The sequence below is a fragment of the Scatophagus argus genome, chromosome 5, assembly GCF_020382885.2.
Source record: "Scatophagus argus isolate fScaArg1 chromosome 5, fScaArg1.pri, whole genome shotgun sequence".
Classification (NCBI taxonomy): Eukaryota; Metazoa; Chordata; class Actinopteri; family Scatophagidae; genus Scatophagus; species Scatophagus argus.
In genome coordinates, this window is record NC_058497.1 from 13,096,708 (window position 1) to 13,114,386 (window position 17,679).

General features: G+C 40.0%; 1 protein-coding gene across 1 annotated transcript in view; it reads right to left on the reverse strand.

Moving 5' to 3' along the window:
• Positions 1-1,484: 1,484 nt before the first annotated feature.
• Positions 1,485-17,679, reverse strand: part of zgc:172282 (leucine-rich repeat and fibronectin type III domain-containing protein 1-like protein) — a 69,922-nt gene continuing 53,727 nt past the window's right edge. The window contains exons 8-9 of the mRNA XM_046389634.1: positions 12,576-13,684; positions 1,485-2,330 (exon numbers count right to left, since the gene is read on the reverse strand). Coding sequence (XP_046245590.1) covers positions 13,677-13,684 — 8 coding nt within the window. The 3' untranslated portion in view covers positions 1,485-2,330; positions 12,576-13,676. The remainder of the gene's footprint in view (positions 2,331-12,575; positions 13,685-17,679) is intronic.

The following is a 17,679-nucleotide window of genomic DNA, read 5'->3' on the forward strand; positions in this document are numbered from 1 at the left end:
CATGACAGGAATTTAATACATATGCTGCAGTTGCCCCAGAAGATGGTCTGATTAAATTTGGAGCACCTTGCTGCCTAGATTTACATTCTGATGAGCAGGAAATAATTGCCCACAAATTCTCACTGCTGTAAGATAGAGTTCCTATCAATATCATGCAAAGTGTGTTGACATAAATATTTGTCTTAATTAATGAATTCAGTAGCATAACTGATTATTTTTAATCCAGTATCGTGTTGATTTTGAAGGGAAGTTGTCAGCTTAAATGCCTCTTGTTTTATTCATTCTCTTGTAAGAAAACTTTTAAGCATGTACACATACAAAGGTGACAGTTTCATAAGTAATTCCCACTTATAATAATTACTCATCATGATACTGTCAATTCTGTTTTCTTATCCACTGCCTTGATTTTATGTTATAATTATATTCGGTGCCTGCTATAGAACTCAAAGAGTGAAATATGAATCAAAATTTGATATTAAGATCTTTCTCAAAATGAGACCCCAGGTGTCACATTTTCTACAGCTGCTGATAGCTCATGGGATGACTGTGTTCAGCCTTTTTCCATTTCTTTTTCTGTCTTTGCAGGGCTGCTATAATGTTGGAGCAGTCATTTCTTTTTTCAGCTTCTGTTAGGAAAGACATATTTTACTTTCCCTTTCATTATACCTCATCCACTTGAATTCTTTCATGTGTAGGAAAAAAAAACACGAAGGGAAAGGAAACAGGGTTAACAGGTGGTGATGAGAGTAAAGGAGAAAGAGGAGACAGAAATTTTGAGGAGCTGATCCGGTGCTGGCTGTCTGCCAAGAACTAAGGAGCAGAGAACTGAGGAATGGAGTAGATCTGGGGAGCAGAATGGAAATGTGTACAGCAGATTGGGTATTAAAGTTGAGAGGCAAAAACGGAGCAGAAGAGAGATTGAGAGATGAGGAGATTGGAGGTTAGGAGAAGAATCGGGGTGAAAATCTGAGTGGGATGGATGAGGGGAGGAGCGGGGTAATAGGAGGAGATAATAGGAGAGGAGAGAAGGGAGGGAGCAGACACATTTAGGTTATGTTCACAGGAAACATTAACAACTGGGTGTGGGAAACAAGAAGAAGACCTTTCAAAGGTACTACAGCACAACGAAAACAGGGCTTTATGTAAGGGTTCCATCTGCCACATTTTCAGCCAGAGCAACATTAATCTACCGCAGGGTCGTATGGATTTTAAGGTAAAATAACTAAGCACAAATATTACAGGGTTTGCTGTACTGATTTTCCAGTTCCAGTTTAAATCCAAAACTCAGTTAGTGATGCACACAGACAGTAATGTGCAGGAAGGCTTCATGTCGATGTCTCAGACAGATCATTTGATCCATGTCATTCTGGCCTTTGATAACTAATTTCACATAACGCATTAACAAACCATAAATTTCAGCGGAGACAGATTAAAAAGAAAGAGAAAGAAACAATGCAGTCAGTCTCGGAGAAAATCATCCATTTTTTTCTTTATTTTATTAGAAAATTTCCACACACCATAAAAATTACATGTACAAAACTATAAGATTTGAATTGCTTTATGTACACATACAAAAGATAAAGCCCAAAGAAAAAAGTAAGGGGAACACAGAAGGAGAAAAGTGAAGACAAAGTGTTTGTGTTTGTCTGCAATGGGTCAAAAGGTCTGAGGTTTTCTTTCTCTTTGTTCTTCTGCCAGCTCTGCAAGGAAACGTGACAATCATGATGATAATGATGACAACGGCGAAAGGATGTCAGTGCAACTATGTGCGCACACATATGGTTAGATACAAATTTGAGATGGCACCTGTGTACCACATATCCCATTTACAACAATCAGCATGGTGTCTGGGTCAAAGCCTGGCAACGATGAAAGAGATGCTAGCATAGATCACATGTTCTGATGATTAATATAAAGGGATAAGTGTCAGACACATATGAAACTTTAATTCCTTAGAAATGGACCATTAAGTGCGATGTTATCAGTGATGCTGTGTGCACATAACTGCACTTCACGGTAATCATCAAGGTGTGATTATGAAGATTGAGGACAACTATGATGTTAACAATGCAGGTGGTGCAGTCATATTCTGTGATAAAGTGTTTTTTCGTCACATTAAAGGATTTTTAGTTTCGATGTAGAACCGTGGACCTGTGAGCATATTCAGGGATCACGGGGATGATGAGTTAGATAGGAAAACGTTGGATGATATCAGTGAGGATGAATGGTGAAACTGATTTGGCTAACTGATATCCCAACAACTTTTTTTTTTCTGTTTATCTGATTCCTTCTTGACTTCAGATATGTGTGTTTCCACCTGATCACTGGGTCTGAAAGAAAGACAAAAGAGACAGGGATTAGCTTGCATTTTACTGTGGTTTACTTGAAAAGCTTTCAATTTATTTGTTTTGTTGTTGTCTCAAAAGAAACCATAAAAACGTATGTCATGTCTAATGGCTAAAGGAGTATGGCGTGTAGAAAAAAAAAATCTGAGATGTATTTTTCAAAATGTGGAGAATAAATCAACTATATCATATTTTAATGCAAAAATTAATTGATGGAAATGTCCATTCACACAACAGGGTTTAGCAACACCCACTAGCTACAGCTGTACCATATTGTGAGCCTTGGGCAAAAATAGCTGGAAGAGATGTGCTGTTTGTTTGGATAACATTTGTGCTTTGTGTATCATGGGGGAAAAAAGCTGTAAGCATGTGTGTGTGTGTGTGTATTTTTGTGTTTTCTTTTTCTAAACAAGACCACGAAGGCAGAGGCAGTTTGCATCTCTGTGGAGTAGAGAACCAAATCAGCAGCTGATTATACTTCAGATTATGAAGAGCACTTCATCCACCTTAACTTGCAGAGGGATGGCCCTGACAGACAGCTACTTTCTCAGCTACTTTCTGATGAGAGAACATCTACAGTCTATGCTTTTTAGTCACATTTGTCTTATTCCTTATTTGCAAAGACTAACACATAGACAGTCGGTCCAAACGCAAACAAAATGCTGACTAACTCGCGCAGATGTTCTCCTGCAGATACTGCAGCTAACTGAAAGCCTTGAATCCATATTACCAGCAAAACCACATGATGTCGGCTGTTGATCCCTCCATTAAAACAAATTATTTAATGCATTCTGCTAAGTGACTACAGAGTTATGGGAAAATTGTGAAGGAAAGCAAATGGTCAGCCTGCCGTCCTCCTTGTTAAACAAACACACCAACAATTCTCCCACTGTTGGCCCCATTAGTAGTGTAATGTGAGCATGCTAAAATGATTAGCTGTCACAGTGTAAGTAGTCCTCTTGGGGGAAACCTGGTGTTATTCTCAAATTGCTCATTGAGTGGTTGGCAGGAGTAGAGTATGGTTAAATGGCACCGAGTCTAGCAAACATCATAATCCATCATAATATTGATTTACACACCCAAATAAGTTTTAAGATAATGGCAACAAGTTGGCGGAGTGTGTTGACAATGTGTGACATTAATGGAAAAGAGAGGGACAGGCGATGGCAAATTGGACAGTAATATAAATTATTGAACAGAGAGGAGTATTTCAAAATAGCAATGGTATTTTTAGCACAAAGTTCAAACTTGGGCCACAGCCACACATGGTTGTCACCAAGTAAATGAACAAGGGCAAAAACCCTAACACTGTGGGTGCAATCTGGAAAAGTGGCAGAATACATACTCCTGGCAGTTAGGAGAATACACAGCGTGTGTAGGTGGAGAGATGGCCTTCAATGGTCGGTCAAATTGACAAAAACATTGCGTACGAAACAAGATTGTGACTGGTGCTCGCACAAGTCTATGGATTGAGAAACACATGCAGATTATTCGTATCAGACTAACAATCGTCACTTTTTGTGTGGCACTACAATTGTGTAACAACACCTGTTCACCATAGTTTGGAAAATGCAATACTGAAGGCTGCTAAGGTTCTGCAGAAGCCAAGTTAATCTTTTGCAAAGGAACAGTCATCACTTAGAGATTTTGCTCTGTGAACAGCTTCCTAATGACTCTGGAGTCAAGGCTGGTTCTCCTCAGGGAAAATCACTTCTATTTGCATGGCACTAATGTATCCCTTTTTAAGCTGGATTACATTTGTTGTGCAGAGCTGGGACTGAGAATCTGCGGAGTTTGGCCAATGCACACCCAACCCACCTCCAAGACATGCCTTGCTGCTGGGGATGGAAGTTTAATTTCTCTCTGGTGGAGGTAGTTCAACACCAGATCACGAGAAAAGCCAGAGATTCCACACAATTTTAACATATTGATTCAGTCTCCGGGAACCAACATGGGTCCTGAAGCCTCTCTGAGGACTTCACAGAGTCTTGTAGAGCATTGAAAATGCAACACCATTTGCACCAAAAGTGTGAAAAATAATAAACACAGTTCTTGTAGATGATGTAGTAATGACATCATTGTAATTCCTCTGGTGTACTTTATTGTGACACCGGTAGCCTAACTGAAGTAAGACAACCCCCACTAATCCTCTTATCTTTGGACTGAACACCCAGTGAGCATCTGAATGGCCTGGTAGGTCCCTCTATTAAGAGTCTGCAGTTTAAATCACTCCCTGTCACAGCTGGCACGCAAGTATTTTGTGTTACAGTGAGACAGATTATCAACCGCGACAACTGGTCCTATTTAATAAGTGATTCATGACAGATAAATTAATTAGCCATCATACCTTAGGACTGCCCACCCAGTTCTTCCATTTTTCCATGTAACACAGTGCAGAATAGTGACATTCTAGCAGCATATCAACCTTGCTCATAACACTTAAACTAGATGTGAGGGGTTTGAGCAGATTGAGTAATGCTGGCATTCTTAATGACATGCACTCTCACTAACAGGCTAAAAATTCCACCAAATGTTGGTCCAAGTGATGAAGCCACTGCCAGCCCTTACTAATACACTGCAACATGCACATGAATTGTACTGACAAAGAGACATAAAAGCGCTCTCTGATTACTGCCTACATGTTAAAGTGAAATGCAACTTCTGACATATATTTTAATCATACTTGAAATTTTTCTTATAATTATTTAAAACATGTCTCATCCTATCTGGATAAGGATAAAATGGCATTAGCATGACTTCAAAAAAAGTTAAAGCAAATGTCTATATCTCAGACTGCATTCCCCTGAGTATGTGGCCAATATAAAGCAATATTTAGCATTACACGGAGCTCTCTGGTCCATGATGTTTTACTTTTATTGAAAACAGCAGGAAGAAGTATGTATTATTTAAAATGTAAAGGAGTAATGCATTTAGTATTCAAATTGCAATGCATATAAACAAAACAGCCCTGGGATTTGTGACAAATAAGAGCAGACTATGAAAGACTAATCCCCTGAGAACCTGTGTCAAATCTAACATCTAATGCAGAATAAACATTCACCACATCTATAAACCTTTACCCATAAACCCAATTAAACAAGACACCAAGCCCTACTTTTTACTGCAGCATTGTAACAATCTGAACATTTAGCAGCAACAAAAACACAGATTAACTGCACTGTTTTCAGCTTGACATTTTAAAACAAAATATTCTTCTTTATTCTCTATTCTTTCTTCTATATTCTTTATTACTGACGACACTATTTGTGTAAAGCGTTGAATCAACCAGTAAAGCAGCAGGACACCACTAAGCACTTTATGCTTCCAAAAGAATCTTTTGGATGATTTCATTCTCCCTTCCCCAAATAAAGTGCATCAGCATTTTTGTGGTAAAGCTGCCATTATAACAACCAAAAGGGCTGATCTGAAGCCGAAACCTTAAACCTACACATGATTTTAATCCAACAGCAGTCCCATTTTTTCTCCCGCCAGCAGAAGGAAATGGGTTTCTACTGGAAGAGGTAGACGGAGGGGCTCTATATTCGATAGATGTGTGAATACTTGCACTGTCCTTGATATAGTGGATATTTCATCAACACTTAACATTGCATGTCAATTGTGACCCATGGCAGCAATTTAAGACAAGCATATTGTTCTGAGACTTTAAAAAGTGAAAAGTATACGATAAACCACTGGATACATTTTTTGGAAAGAGTGAGTGATGTTGTTTGGAATTAAAAGTTAAATTAAAGGTTAATTCATGTCATGTGAGTAGTGTGAAAGTGATGTAAAATGTCAATAAACTCACTCACTGCAGTGCAGCAGTGCATCCAAGTATACTATAATTTCTATCCCTGTGCTACACTGTATACTGGGCTCCTGCTGCAAAGTACAGTACACAGGGCAGTAACAACCTTGGAAATTTTTAGCCCTGAAATAGATTTTTAAGTTAACACACTGCGATTTTCTGTCCGATTTTGTAACCTGCTGAATAATGCTACCCCATTTCTTTCTTTTTCCATTTGTTTGCATCTGCATCCTGAAGAGGCATCATACATCAAACAGTTCCAGTTCTGTGCCACTGATAAGATGCAGTAAAGCTAGTGTAGGGCAGAAAGCAGAGAAAGAGGGAGAGAGAGAGCTTCATGAATGTTATACATCAACTAATGCGAAGTGGTATCCAATTATAGCTTCTCTTTGTGCAGCCACTGCTGTACAGATCCCTCTGTGTGTGTGTGTGTGTGTGTGTGTTGCAACACAATTGACTTTAACAGGATTGTGTATCATTAAATGTCAGCCAGTTGCTATCGTGTTTAATTTTTTAAAATGGTTATAAATATAATCGCTGCTCCCTCATTTGCATCCCAGACTCTCAGTGCCAATCAACAATTATTCTGCTGTCCTGAACCAGAAATTTTAATCACTTTCGGTGCTGCAATAGATGGATGTATCTGACAGATCATTACTGCCTGGGTGCAAAAGAAAATATTCACAGCCAATGAAACCATCCAGTAGATTCAGCGCTGTTTCAACATTTAAGTGTTTAAGTGTTTCATTGTTCAGAAATGGTGCCACTATGCTGAGATCAGTGTAAAAGCATTGGTACACTGTAATATCCAAAAGTGGAAGTCATAAGAGCTAATGTTTTTCCTCTTTAAATTTCATATTGTGAAGTCGCTGTATTTGATCGGATCAGAACAGTGGGCTGTAAACTCCTATTGAATACACAAATGGAGAGCAGCACTTTTAAACAGCTGAATGTGCTGTGCCGCTGACCTTCATAAACTCACACTGGACCAAGGAGAGCAAGATGTTTTGCTTAACAAATCCCAGCGGTGCTCGCATTTTACTTCTGAACCCTGCCCAAAAAGCTACCTTTTTTATTTTTCCTTTTGAGGCTACTTCACAGCAGTTTAGTATTCACAGCTTTCTGGATGCTTCCTTGGTGGGCAACTGACAGAACTTTTTCAGTATGACTGACACATGAATTCATCTGCTGAATAACTCGCACATTTGAAGAGGGACACTGTCGTTCGCACTGAAGCATCAACACAAGCTCCTTCCTCACAATCATACGTGTATCGTTGGAAGGTCGTTGGATCTTTCCACGGAAATCTCTTCTGCCTTGCTGAATATGTCGTGTGTTGATGTACTTGTTCGGCTTAGTGCATCATTTGTCACGCTGTACAGATCTTTTCTTCCCAAAAAGGGGAAAAGGGGGTCACACAATGAACACACAAAGAAATAAAGATCCACTATGTGCATGTATGTTGTGTCATCTATTATTCATAGTACCGTGGGACCACAGACAGCACAATTCAGCTGCAGCTGGATACATGTTAAGCCATCCTCCACACATCCTACTCCCTCACTCTGCTCTCTTTCCGTTTCCCCTCTATTCCTCTTCTCATCCTGTTCCCCGACCTCTCCTCCTCCTCCTTTACTATTTTCCGTCATCTTCATGTCTCATCTCTTTATTCTCCTCCTCCTCCTTTTCTTTGATCCTTGTCTTTTCCCTTCATCTTTTACCTCCTCTTATTTAGGAACCTGATTATCTCATACAGCTTCTTCCTCCCATTTTTCTCCCCTCCCTATTACAGTTAAGTCCATACGTAACAGAAGACCCTATCCACCTACAATGAACAAGTGTGTTTTTGCTAATTGAATTATGCCACTGAGTCCTCCTCTGTTACATTTTCTCCACGATGGAATCTATTTTTAACATTTCTTACTGATATTTTCACTTCATCCCTGTTGCCCTTCCCTGTATGTCTGAACCTGTTTCCTTTCTCCACTTTCTGTCTTCCTTCCAGACTTCCTTCCCACTTTATCTGTTCTCTTAGTTTCCTTTTTCTCTCCTCTCTTTCTTACCACAGGCATCATCCACCTTGTCATGTTCTTGTATGACACTCACATTACATGACCACAGGTCAAACAACACTGGGGTGCACTCACACAGCACAAAGACACGTTCCCTCCTTTTCTCTGCCTATAGGCTTATATGTGTTCTCTCCTTGCTCTGAGTCTTTCTCACTCAGAAAGCCCTGTGTAACGAATACACAATCCAGCAGGTAGGGCTGAGTGTGTGTGTGAGAGAGAGAGAGAGAGAGAGAGAGGGAGAGACAACGTTTTATTCAAATGCAGTAATGTATGCATGGCCACATCAGGGTACATCACTGCCACATCAGTCACCAGATGTGACATGCTGTTTAAATTGAAGTCATAGTATGGCTCATCAGCCCAAATGTATGAAGCACACACTATCTCTTATACATTAAGCTTGTAATAACAACGGCAGTCTGTGTTTCTCACTGTGGCCATCTTAGTCCCTGTAAACGAAGTAAACTGAACGAATGCTTGCAGGGAGTCATAAATGCTGCTGCAAAATGGCCACAGATGGAAGCTGTCACATTAAGTGAAACAAGGCCACACTGTGGTTCACATGCAATTTTTGACTGAAGATACATGGAGCAATAGAAAACACTTCTGGCTGATATCAAGATATTACCACTAAAGAAAAAATAAAAATGTGTGACAGAGTGTTTTAATTAAGTGTTTTAATTGAGCATCCATCCATCCATTTTCTATACCGCTTATCCGTCAGGGTCGCGGAGGAGCTATCCCAGCTGACTACGGGCGAGAGGCGGGGTACACCCTGGACTGGTCGCCAGTCAATCGCAGGGCCAACACACAGAGACAAACAACCACACACTCTCACACTCACACCTTGGGGCAATTTAGAGTAGCCAATTAACCTAATGTGCATGTTTTTGGTATTGTGGGAGGAAGCCAGAGTACACGGAGAAAACCCGGTAGAACATGCAAACTCCACATAGAAGGGCCCAGACTGGGATTCGAACCTGGAACCCTCTTGCTATGAGGCAACAGTGCTAACCACAGCACCACCATGCTGCCCCTTATTGAGCATATTTGAATGAATAACATAGCATTTTGAGAAATATCCTTATTTAATCCTCTCACTCTCATATTTGTCAATTAAATATGTGAAAAAAACGAGAAATGCATAATGACTTACAGCAAGTCAGGCAATAGTCCTGTTTTCCCTATTTAATGTTTCAACCTTTGCATAAATGTTATCTGTTTCCCCTGTTTCCAATATTAAATTAAGCTAAGCTAAGTCGCTGCTGCAACTGGCTATGTGGGCGCAATCATTCTTCTTATCTATCTCTAGACAAAATCTAATTAGGACATTTCCAAAATATTAAACTGTTCCTTTAAACATTTTCCCAACCAGAGCCAAGTGTATAAAGAAAACGAATCACACTAACCGAAATTTTGATGAAAGAAATTTCCTGTAGACCTATTTGTAATCATATTAAGAAAACATGCTTCAATTCATACAATAAGCACTTGATGGGTACACTTTAGAGAGGAGGAAACAGCATGAACAGTGTCAGGGAGGAGGAATCAACATCTATCAGTCATTCATCATCAAGGTGTCTGCAGAGCGCCTATCAAGCTTCATTCACTTTTATGACTGAGAAAAATAGGGAAATAACACCAGGATTTATCACGACTCAAACAGGGTGACATCATGTTAAAAAACAAAGAAATGCTGTAATGGAGTGTCCCCTGTAAGTCAACGTCTCAGAGGTCGTTGAAGCCATAATTTCGCCTCTATCTACATCTGTCAGTCTGGAGGAACAACTTATACATCAGCATAATCTGGCTAATAATTAGTTAATAATAATATAATAATAATAATAGTTATAATATAGTATAGTTAATATAGTTATAGTTAATAATAGTTAATATCAGATGGCATGCCAGAGAAAGTTTTACTTTGTCAAAGTTGGAGTACAATAAATTCATTTGTCCCTGGCAATGCAATCATATTGATCCTAACAAAGGAGATCACAATAATCAAAGATCCTTTAACTGTTTTCCCATTGTCACCTCAGCCCTCTGGTGAAATAAAATATGTCATTGTTTTGGGATGATGAGTTAGATACTGTAAATCAGTACAAGCTAAAAACTTTTATTACATCACAATATCTTCCCACTATGAAGTAGTGTTGTTTATGCTGTTGTTTATGAAAACAACAGCAAATGCAACCAGCGTATCTAGAGACAAAGATAAAGATAGGAGATTGACCGGTTTTCTCCTTCAACTCTGAAACACAACTGAGGGCACTTTATGGAGCTATTTTCTTTTTCATATCTCTCTATTTTTATACCAGGCTTTTAGTTTGTCTACTTATGCTCTCTCTCTCTCTCTCTCTCTCTCTCTCTCTCTCTCTGTCCTTCTGTCCGTCTGTCTGCCTCTCTTTCTAGCACGTGTGCTGGTATGTGGAAAAGATGGCTCAAACAATCACAAGTAACAACAGAGAGAGGAAATGTTTGTTTGTGTAAACAGCTTCTGGTGTCTGACATCTGCAATCATACTCACACTGTTCATGCTGTCCTGAGAGGACGCACACACACACACACACACACAGTTACAGAGTCATAGGTGTATAAAAGAGATAACTATGACACAAATGCCCTCAATAGCCACTCGGGTTGTTGTATTTGTGTACAGGACCAGAAAGACTGACTGATTCATTGTTATTATTACTGAATAAACCATGAAAATGCTTGTTTCACTTTGATATTGAAATGTAAACTAAAACTGTAGACAGCTGGGAGACAGCTGTCATCACTGGTGGCCCATGCGGCATCTTGTAACCGTCACTTTCTGGAGAAAACATGCAATTGACTGTCTAGTCACAACACAGCAAAAATCACTGTTGTATCACTATTTTATCTGCACTTTGAATGTTATAGATTTTACAGTAACATAGCAGGATTTTGTGCATGAGTCCACTGATGACAGATATAAAAATGAGATCACAAGCATAAAACAGTAGGTTGTGACTCCTGAAACAGGTAACCTGGATCCTCATCATCGCGTCTTCTTATGTCTTCTTTTCCTTTTCTCATTCATTAAACATCCTCTTAACACTTTGTTTATGTGGCTGTGTATTCATGAGTGTCAGGTTGAGTAAATTATCTTCGGCCAAAAAGAAATTTATCTGAAACTGTCAAGTAATATTGGGGTTAGAAAATCGATTAAATGTACTCTACTGCTCAACACCACTACACAAACTGTTTGTTTGTGTTACACCGAAGGCTGCAATTAAGGCAAACACATCCAAGCATAGTGAGAGTAATTCATGATAATTATATTCAGCAGTAATTACTTTATGTTGTCCGAAAATCTCATTACTATACTTAACTTGCAAATAAGATAGTTTCATTATTTATTATATGTCTGAACAAATACATGGATGTAAAATCAATTCAAGCCCAAGAGAGATCACTTTCATCTGTAGTTGATATGTTGCTGTTGATATGCTGCTGTACACCAGTAAGATAACATGGGGCATCAGATTGTTGCCTGTTAAACTACCGCTTTGCTGTTTTTGTTTACAGCCTCATTCAGGTAGGAATGGAACAGCTACCATTTTTTTTCTCTATTTACAGCCTAAATAGTTATATAACTCAGGCAATTCTCTAGTCGGTGGGGAGCCAAAGTATACTGCTGAAATCTGATGTCTACTTAACAGAATACACTATTCATTACCTCTAATACATGTGACATTTCAACTTGACAGTGAAAATCTGTAGTCTGGGGAGTTCTGCAGTTCTGCAATATCAAACAACAGCCTCTGTCAGTGACTAAAGATATTGCTGACCCCCACAGGTAAAGGACATCCCTGAGGCTGTGGTGTTAGTTCATAACCATATATTATATTTTTCACCAGTCTTCGATCACTGCCTCCGGCAGGCAGGAGACAGAGAAAAAAGACAATCTGATGAACAGAGAGGGAGAGCGGACTGGGACATAAGGAAACAAGAAACCACCACCAAACAGGAGGGGGGATGCATTTCTTGTTGTCTGTTGTGATATTGTCAGTGGAGAGTAGTAACGAATTGGATCATTTAGCCAAGGTGGCTCTCTAATTGTCTAGCTGACAGCAATTAGATGGTACTCGTTAAAGCTCTGCCCTCATTATGTTAGACCACTCGTGGCAGGAGGAGACACTGCAAAGTGCAAGTGTGTCTTAAACTATGGGGCAAGCCCCAGAATTGGGGGACAGCCAAGGTGACTGCTGGTGGGTTACCATATGTCACACTAATTAATGGGCCCGGATCTTTGGGTGAGAAAGCTTCTTCATTTGGCAGATTGTCTGGTTAGGTTCATGGGCTAATCAGCAGATTACTCACCTGTTTAAATGGGCCTGGAGAGATGTGAGGGAGGTTGACAAAGGTCCACAAGGTCCTCACCAGACTCGTCCAGTCAAGAGCAGTGGATATTGGACCGGAGTGGTGAAATACACAGACAAGACCAATAGATAACAGGCCTGTCTAGTCTTGTCCAGGTTTAGTCTGCATCAGATCACTGCACAGTCTGACTCCTTCAGCAATGCACAACATAACTTCAGGCTCCACAAGGAGGAGGAGTTCAGGTCTATCCAGGTCAAACCAGTTCATTAAAGTTCCCTAATATACTGTGCATGCTTTCAGAAACAGACATCTGACTGGGAGATAATAGGGTCCGGTCAAGGTTAAGATCCAGCTTCAGTTCAGCCCGGATAGGATCAGCTCAGTACAGTTCAGCAGGATTGCATTATTCCACAATGATTAATAAAGTGTATCCATTTAGAGTCCTTTATGTTCAGTTGCAGAAACCAGAGTGAGCCATTATTGTTTGAGTGTTTAGCACATGGTCACATCCAAAACCAGACCCATCCAGGTTCTTTTCTGTGCGATAATATTCCCTTTCTGCTTGTGCAGTCTAATGCATTGTATATCCAATTTGAATGTGATTATCTATGCATCCAACTCATACTGTTTGGTATCTCTTTGTGTATGTTGATGCCACTCCGGATGGTGAGAAGTTCATTCATATGTTCTGTCCATTTTTATTTTAAGACATGTTCATTTGCCTCTTTGTGTTGCACTTTAAACGATCTACGTCCACTGTCTCCACTTCCACACTGACACGGATGTTTCAAAGTGGAAAATTCAATGATGATCACACCAACATGCTGGATCCTGCAGCAACTGGCCAATCAACAGCTAAAAAGACACCGGAACTTCACAGGGTTTGTCCAATCCAGACACGAGAACCAAGATAAGCAGTTAAAAGTAAACCAGACAGTACAGGTCTATGACGTCATGATATCCATGGAAACAAAATAATGGGTACAATAAAGAGGAGATACGGGAGAGGAGCTATAGGGCCTTTTTTTCCTTCAGTGTTTTCACCAGCTTCTCCCTGTTGGTGACGTTCATTCTCCACATCTGCCACTCAGAACAACAACATCAGGGTTCTACAAAAGAAGAGAGCAAGAAGCGTAAGGTTTGAAAGTAGAACATCAAAAAGTTTACAGTTTAGGTAAGAAAGAAAGGGACATGTGGGGCAAGGGTAAAATCTGCGCTCTAAAAGGGAATATTTACAACAAGGAGGTTAAAAAGACCTGTTCTGTTCTGGAGTAGAACATTAGGTCTTGAGAAAAGGACAGAAAACCAATGTTTCAGGAACAAAATGTTTGAAACAACAAAGGTTTAAGAGACACAATTTAGCACCCGTGTAAAACACCAATTAGAATGGTAATAACACAGAACATTAAGAACATCACTTCCTTCAACATGTGTCGGGAAAGCACAATTAAACTTTAAGCGCTTCCGTTGTTCGGTGTCGCGAGTTCAATTAGAGTTGATTCCACTGCAGGCCTGATTTATAAAGGGCTTTTGTTTCACTTGTTTTCATAACTTCAGTCATGGCCTGAAACTTTATGAAAAGCTTATGTTCACAGAGAAACCTTCTCTCTGGTGATCTCTGGTGATTATATTACCTTCACAGGGAAGAAAATGAAACAAATGAAACTGGAGGAAGGAAAGGTTAAAATGTCATGTTTTTTCTGGACCTTGTTGTAACATCAGACTTGTCTCAGATAAACAAATGAAAAGGACACGGTCAGTAGATTTTGACTTATTTTGTCTTTTTTTCCATTTCTTTTTAGGTTTTAAAGCTGAAATGATGGGTTTGACTTCATATCAAAATGCCACAGAAAGCGCAGAGATACAACAAATTCCTGCACAGTCGGGACATGCTGACAAGGGAAAGCAAGGAAGTGCGGTCGCTTGGAGAGTGATGAAGCTGTACTTGCTGTGGTGGTATATTGCCGCAGCTGTTATTTGTAATGTGCATGTTTGTCAGGAGAGCATTTCTTAAATGTATTTGTCAGGAGGAATATTTCTTGACTGCATTTATAAACAGCAAGTGCTTATTGTGTCAGTTTAAGAATGAAGCGGATTCTTCTTAATGCCTTAGACCGTATTCATCCATCACAACCACTGCACATCTCCTCTGTCTTCTCCTCCATCACTCTTCATACCATGCTGATGGATGAAGGAGATGGGCTGGTACAGAAAGGAGAGAGGAGAGGGTGGTACAGGAAGACAATAACACAGTGTGAGTGTTGAGGAGATGGATGGAGAGGACATCAGAAATAAAAGATAACTACACAGACAATGGTGTTATGGATTGAATACAAGGGAAGGAAAGGCATTACAGGATTAAAAAACAAACCCTATATCTGCAAACAGAGCATTGGAGAAAATAGGCTGAGCCAGCAGAAAGGAGACAAAGGCAGGGTTGTTAAGAGAGGAAAAAGAATGGAACAAACAAGTGTGAGATTAGATAAGAAGAAAAACAATACAATACAAACATACAAATAAAAGGAAGACCAGGGAAAAATAGAAATAAAGGTCCAGATGAAAGAAAATGCAGAGGAAATCACAGAATAACATGAGATATAACTAGATAACCAATAGAGGTGGAAAGTAATAAGGAAAGAGAGGGAAAGTTGGAGTACAAATAAAACAGACTGTAAAAGAGGAACAAACAGGAAGGAAATTAAGTCTCAATCACCCACATTACAAAAAAGTCACTTCCTGTATAGTGGTGTATAGCCATGCAGAATGTTCTGTCCCACAGGTGGGTTTATGTTGCTCAGATATGGTTACTTGTAGCTGAGGGAGTCAAGCAGGTTGTCCAGCAGTCTTGGGGTTGACAGTTTGGTCACCAGCTGTTCCCGTGCTCGTGCCAAACAGTCCTCACACAAGACATTGAACCCTGACTAGCTGACTAGCCAGCACCTTGCATGGCTGCTTTGTTGTCAATTAGTTTATGAGTGTGTGAACGAGATGCCATTTTCACATACTGAGATTCCTGCCTGAAATTATTTTTAAAAAAAAACGTTTACTGTGAGGGATGTTGTCAGTCCTTCAAAAATGATGTCCTTCATCAATCAATCAGCTGATGTCACATATATGACAAAGAAAAACATCAAAACCTCATACATAAGATGCTGGAATCAGGGATGACTTTTGCTTCTCTGTTGATCGACTCATCAATTAATCATCCAGTTGTTACAGCTCTTGAAAGAAATGCTACTGTTAAAATTTTTGATACTGTGAGCAACGTAGATGAAATTCCATATTGCTTCATTCCTTCATTGCATTACGATGGAGGCAGGGATCTCAATGATTGATATCTCAAAAAAAAAATCACTTGAGGAAAGTAATAAAATGTGTTGTGAAATGTGTTTTTTAATTTGTGTGAACTAACCCAGCCAAAAATCGAGAAACAACCAAAAGAAAGGGTCAGGTGGCAGCACAGGACACAGGAGTGAGGCTGCAGAAGGGGCAGTCAGGTGAGGAGTAGTAACACAGGGTGAGAGAAAGGGAGAAACTACTAGAAAGTAGGAAGACTATAGGAAAACAAATCCAGGGAGTGCTCAAGTTTTAAGTGTCACTCATTACTCTTTGTGTGTAGTGTTGGTGCGTTCTCTCTGTGAGGCCAAGAGACCTTCAGATCTTAAAGTCTCTCCATTCGACGCTATGAGGCCGTCTGACGTCTGCTGCTGGAGGCATCCAAGAGACAGAAAGAGAGAGAGAGTGAGGGGGGGGGACAAGGGATGGAGAAAGAGAGACAGAAACACAGCAAGAAACACCAAGAGAGACATAGAGAGAAACAATAAGACACAGTGAAAAGCACTGACACAGATGCAGCAAAACAGCACCAAAAAACTGGGGAGCTGAGAGGAAGCAAAAAACTGTCAGGCCAGTCAGAAGGCTGGTAAAGAAGAAAGACAAGGGGACGTGACAGAGAGAGCTTGAGAAACACAGCAGGGAGGGGAAGAGAGAGAGAGAAATTCCAAGAGATGAATTCGGAGAGACAGATGGCGGTGAAGAATGAGGCCGAGCATACGGGATGACACTGAAAGGAGTGATGATAGATTAAAATACACAGAGGACAGACAGGCTACAGGGTCACGGATGGGCCATGGGGAGAACATACACTTGCACTTCACACAAAGCTCAGAAGACGTCCTTGTGTTATCCTCGACTTTTTTCTATCTGACCTAACCTTGTGGGAGCGTTTACACTGGCTCAAGGCAGTTAAACCTCGTACATAACAACACACAAATGCATGTACAGATCTGCGGGGATTTAGTGGCTGGCCCTGATCTTACAAACACTTGTTTTGTGTCACTGTGAGGACACTGTATTGACTTGTCCTAAAAATAGCATAAATGTAATCCCTAACCCCTTGAAATGAATGGTTTACCTGGAGGGGGAGCTCACAATGTGACTGTGTAAAGAGATTCTTGTCCTTACACTGCAATTAATAAATTGAGCGCGCACACACTCATATTCAACGTTTTGTTGGCTGTTCTTGAACTAATAGCACTTTGCTTGACATAATCACAATATGTTTGTGTCAAGCATATAATTACTGCTAATCCTGGTAGGAAATTCCCCACTTAGTATTCAGGTTAAAGAGCTACTTATGAATCTGAATTCACATGCAGCATCCTGTCATGAGCTAGATCTCAAGCTCCAAGGCGACGGCATGAGTCAGAAAATATTCTCTACTGTGCATTTGATTTATTTATTTTTAATTAAGGGATAAGCTCTCATTTTGTCAAGTCTATGATGATACAATTATGAGTTATTGCTATATTCACATCCAATTCTCTCCAAGTGAGACCGACAAAATCCACTGTCCTCCATCTGTGCAAAAAAGTATTAAAAGGTTCAGCAGAAGATCAAGCCTCTATCTCCCAAAGTCACTGTCATTTTATTAGGATTCCCTCTCTGTGCTTCTGTGTACAGGGTCTTCTTGCTGAGTCATAGCACAGGGATACTTTAGAAAGTGCAACTCTGGAAGATCCCTGCTTGATTTGTCTAACTTAGATGGCTGAAAAGTCAGGGTTACTTCAACGGGAGAGTGAGGAATGTGGATCTTGTCCTGTAT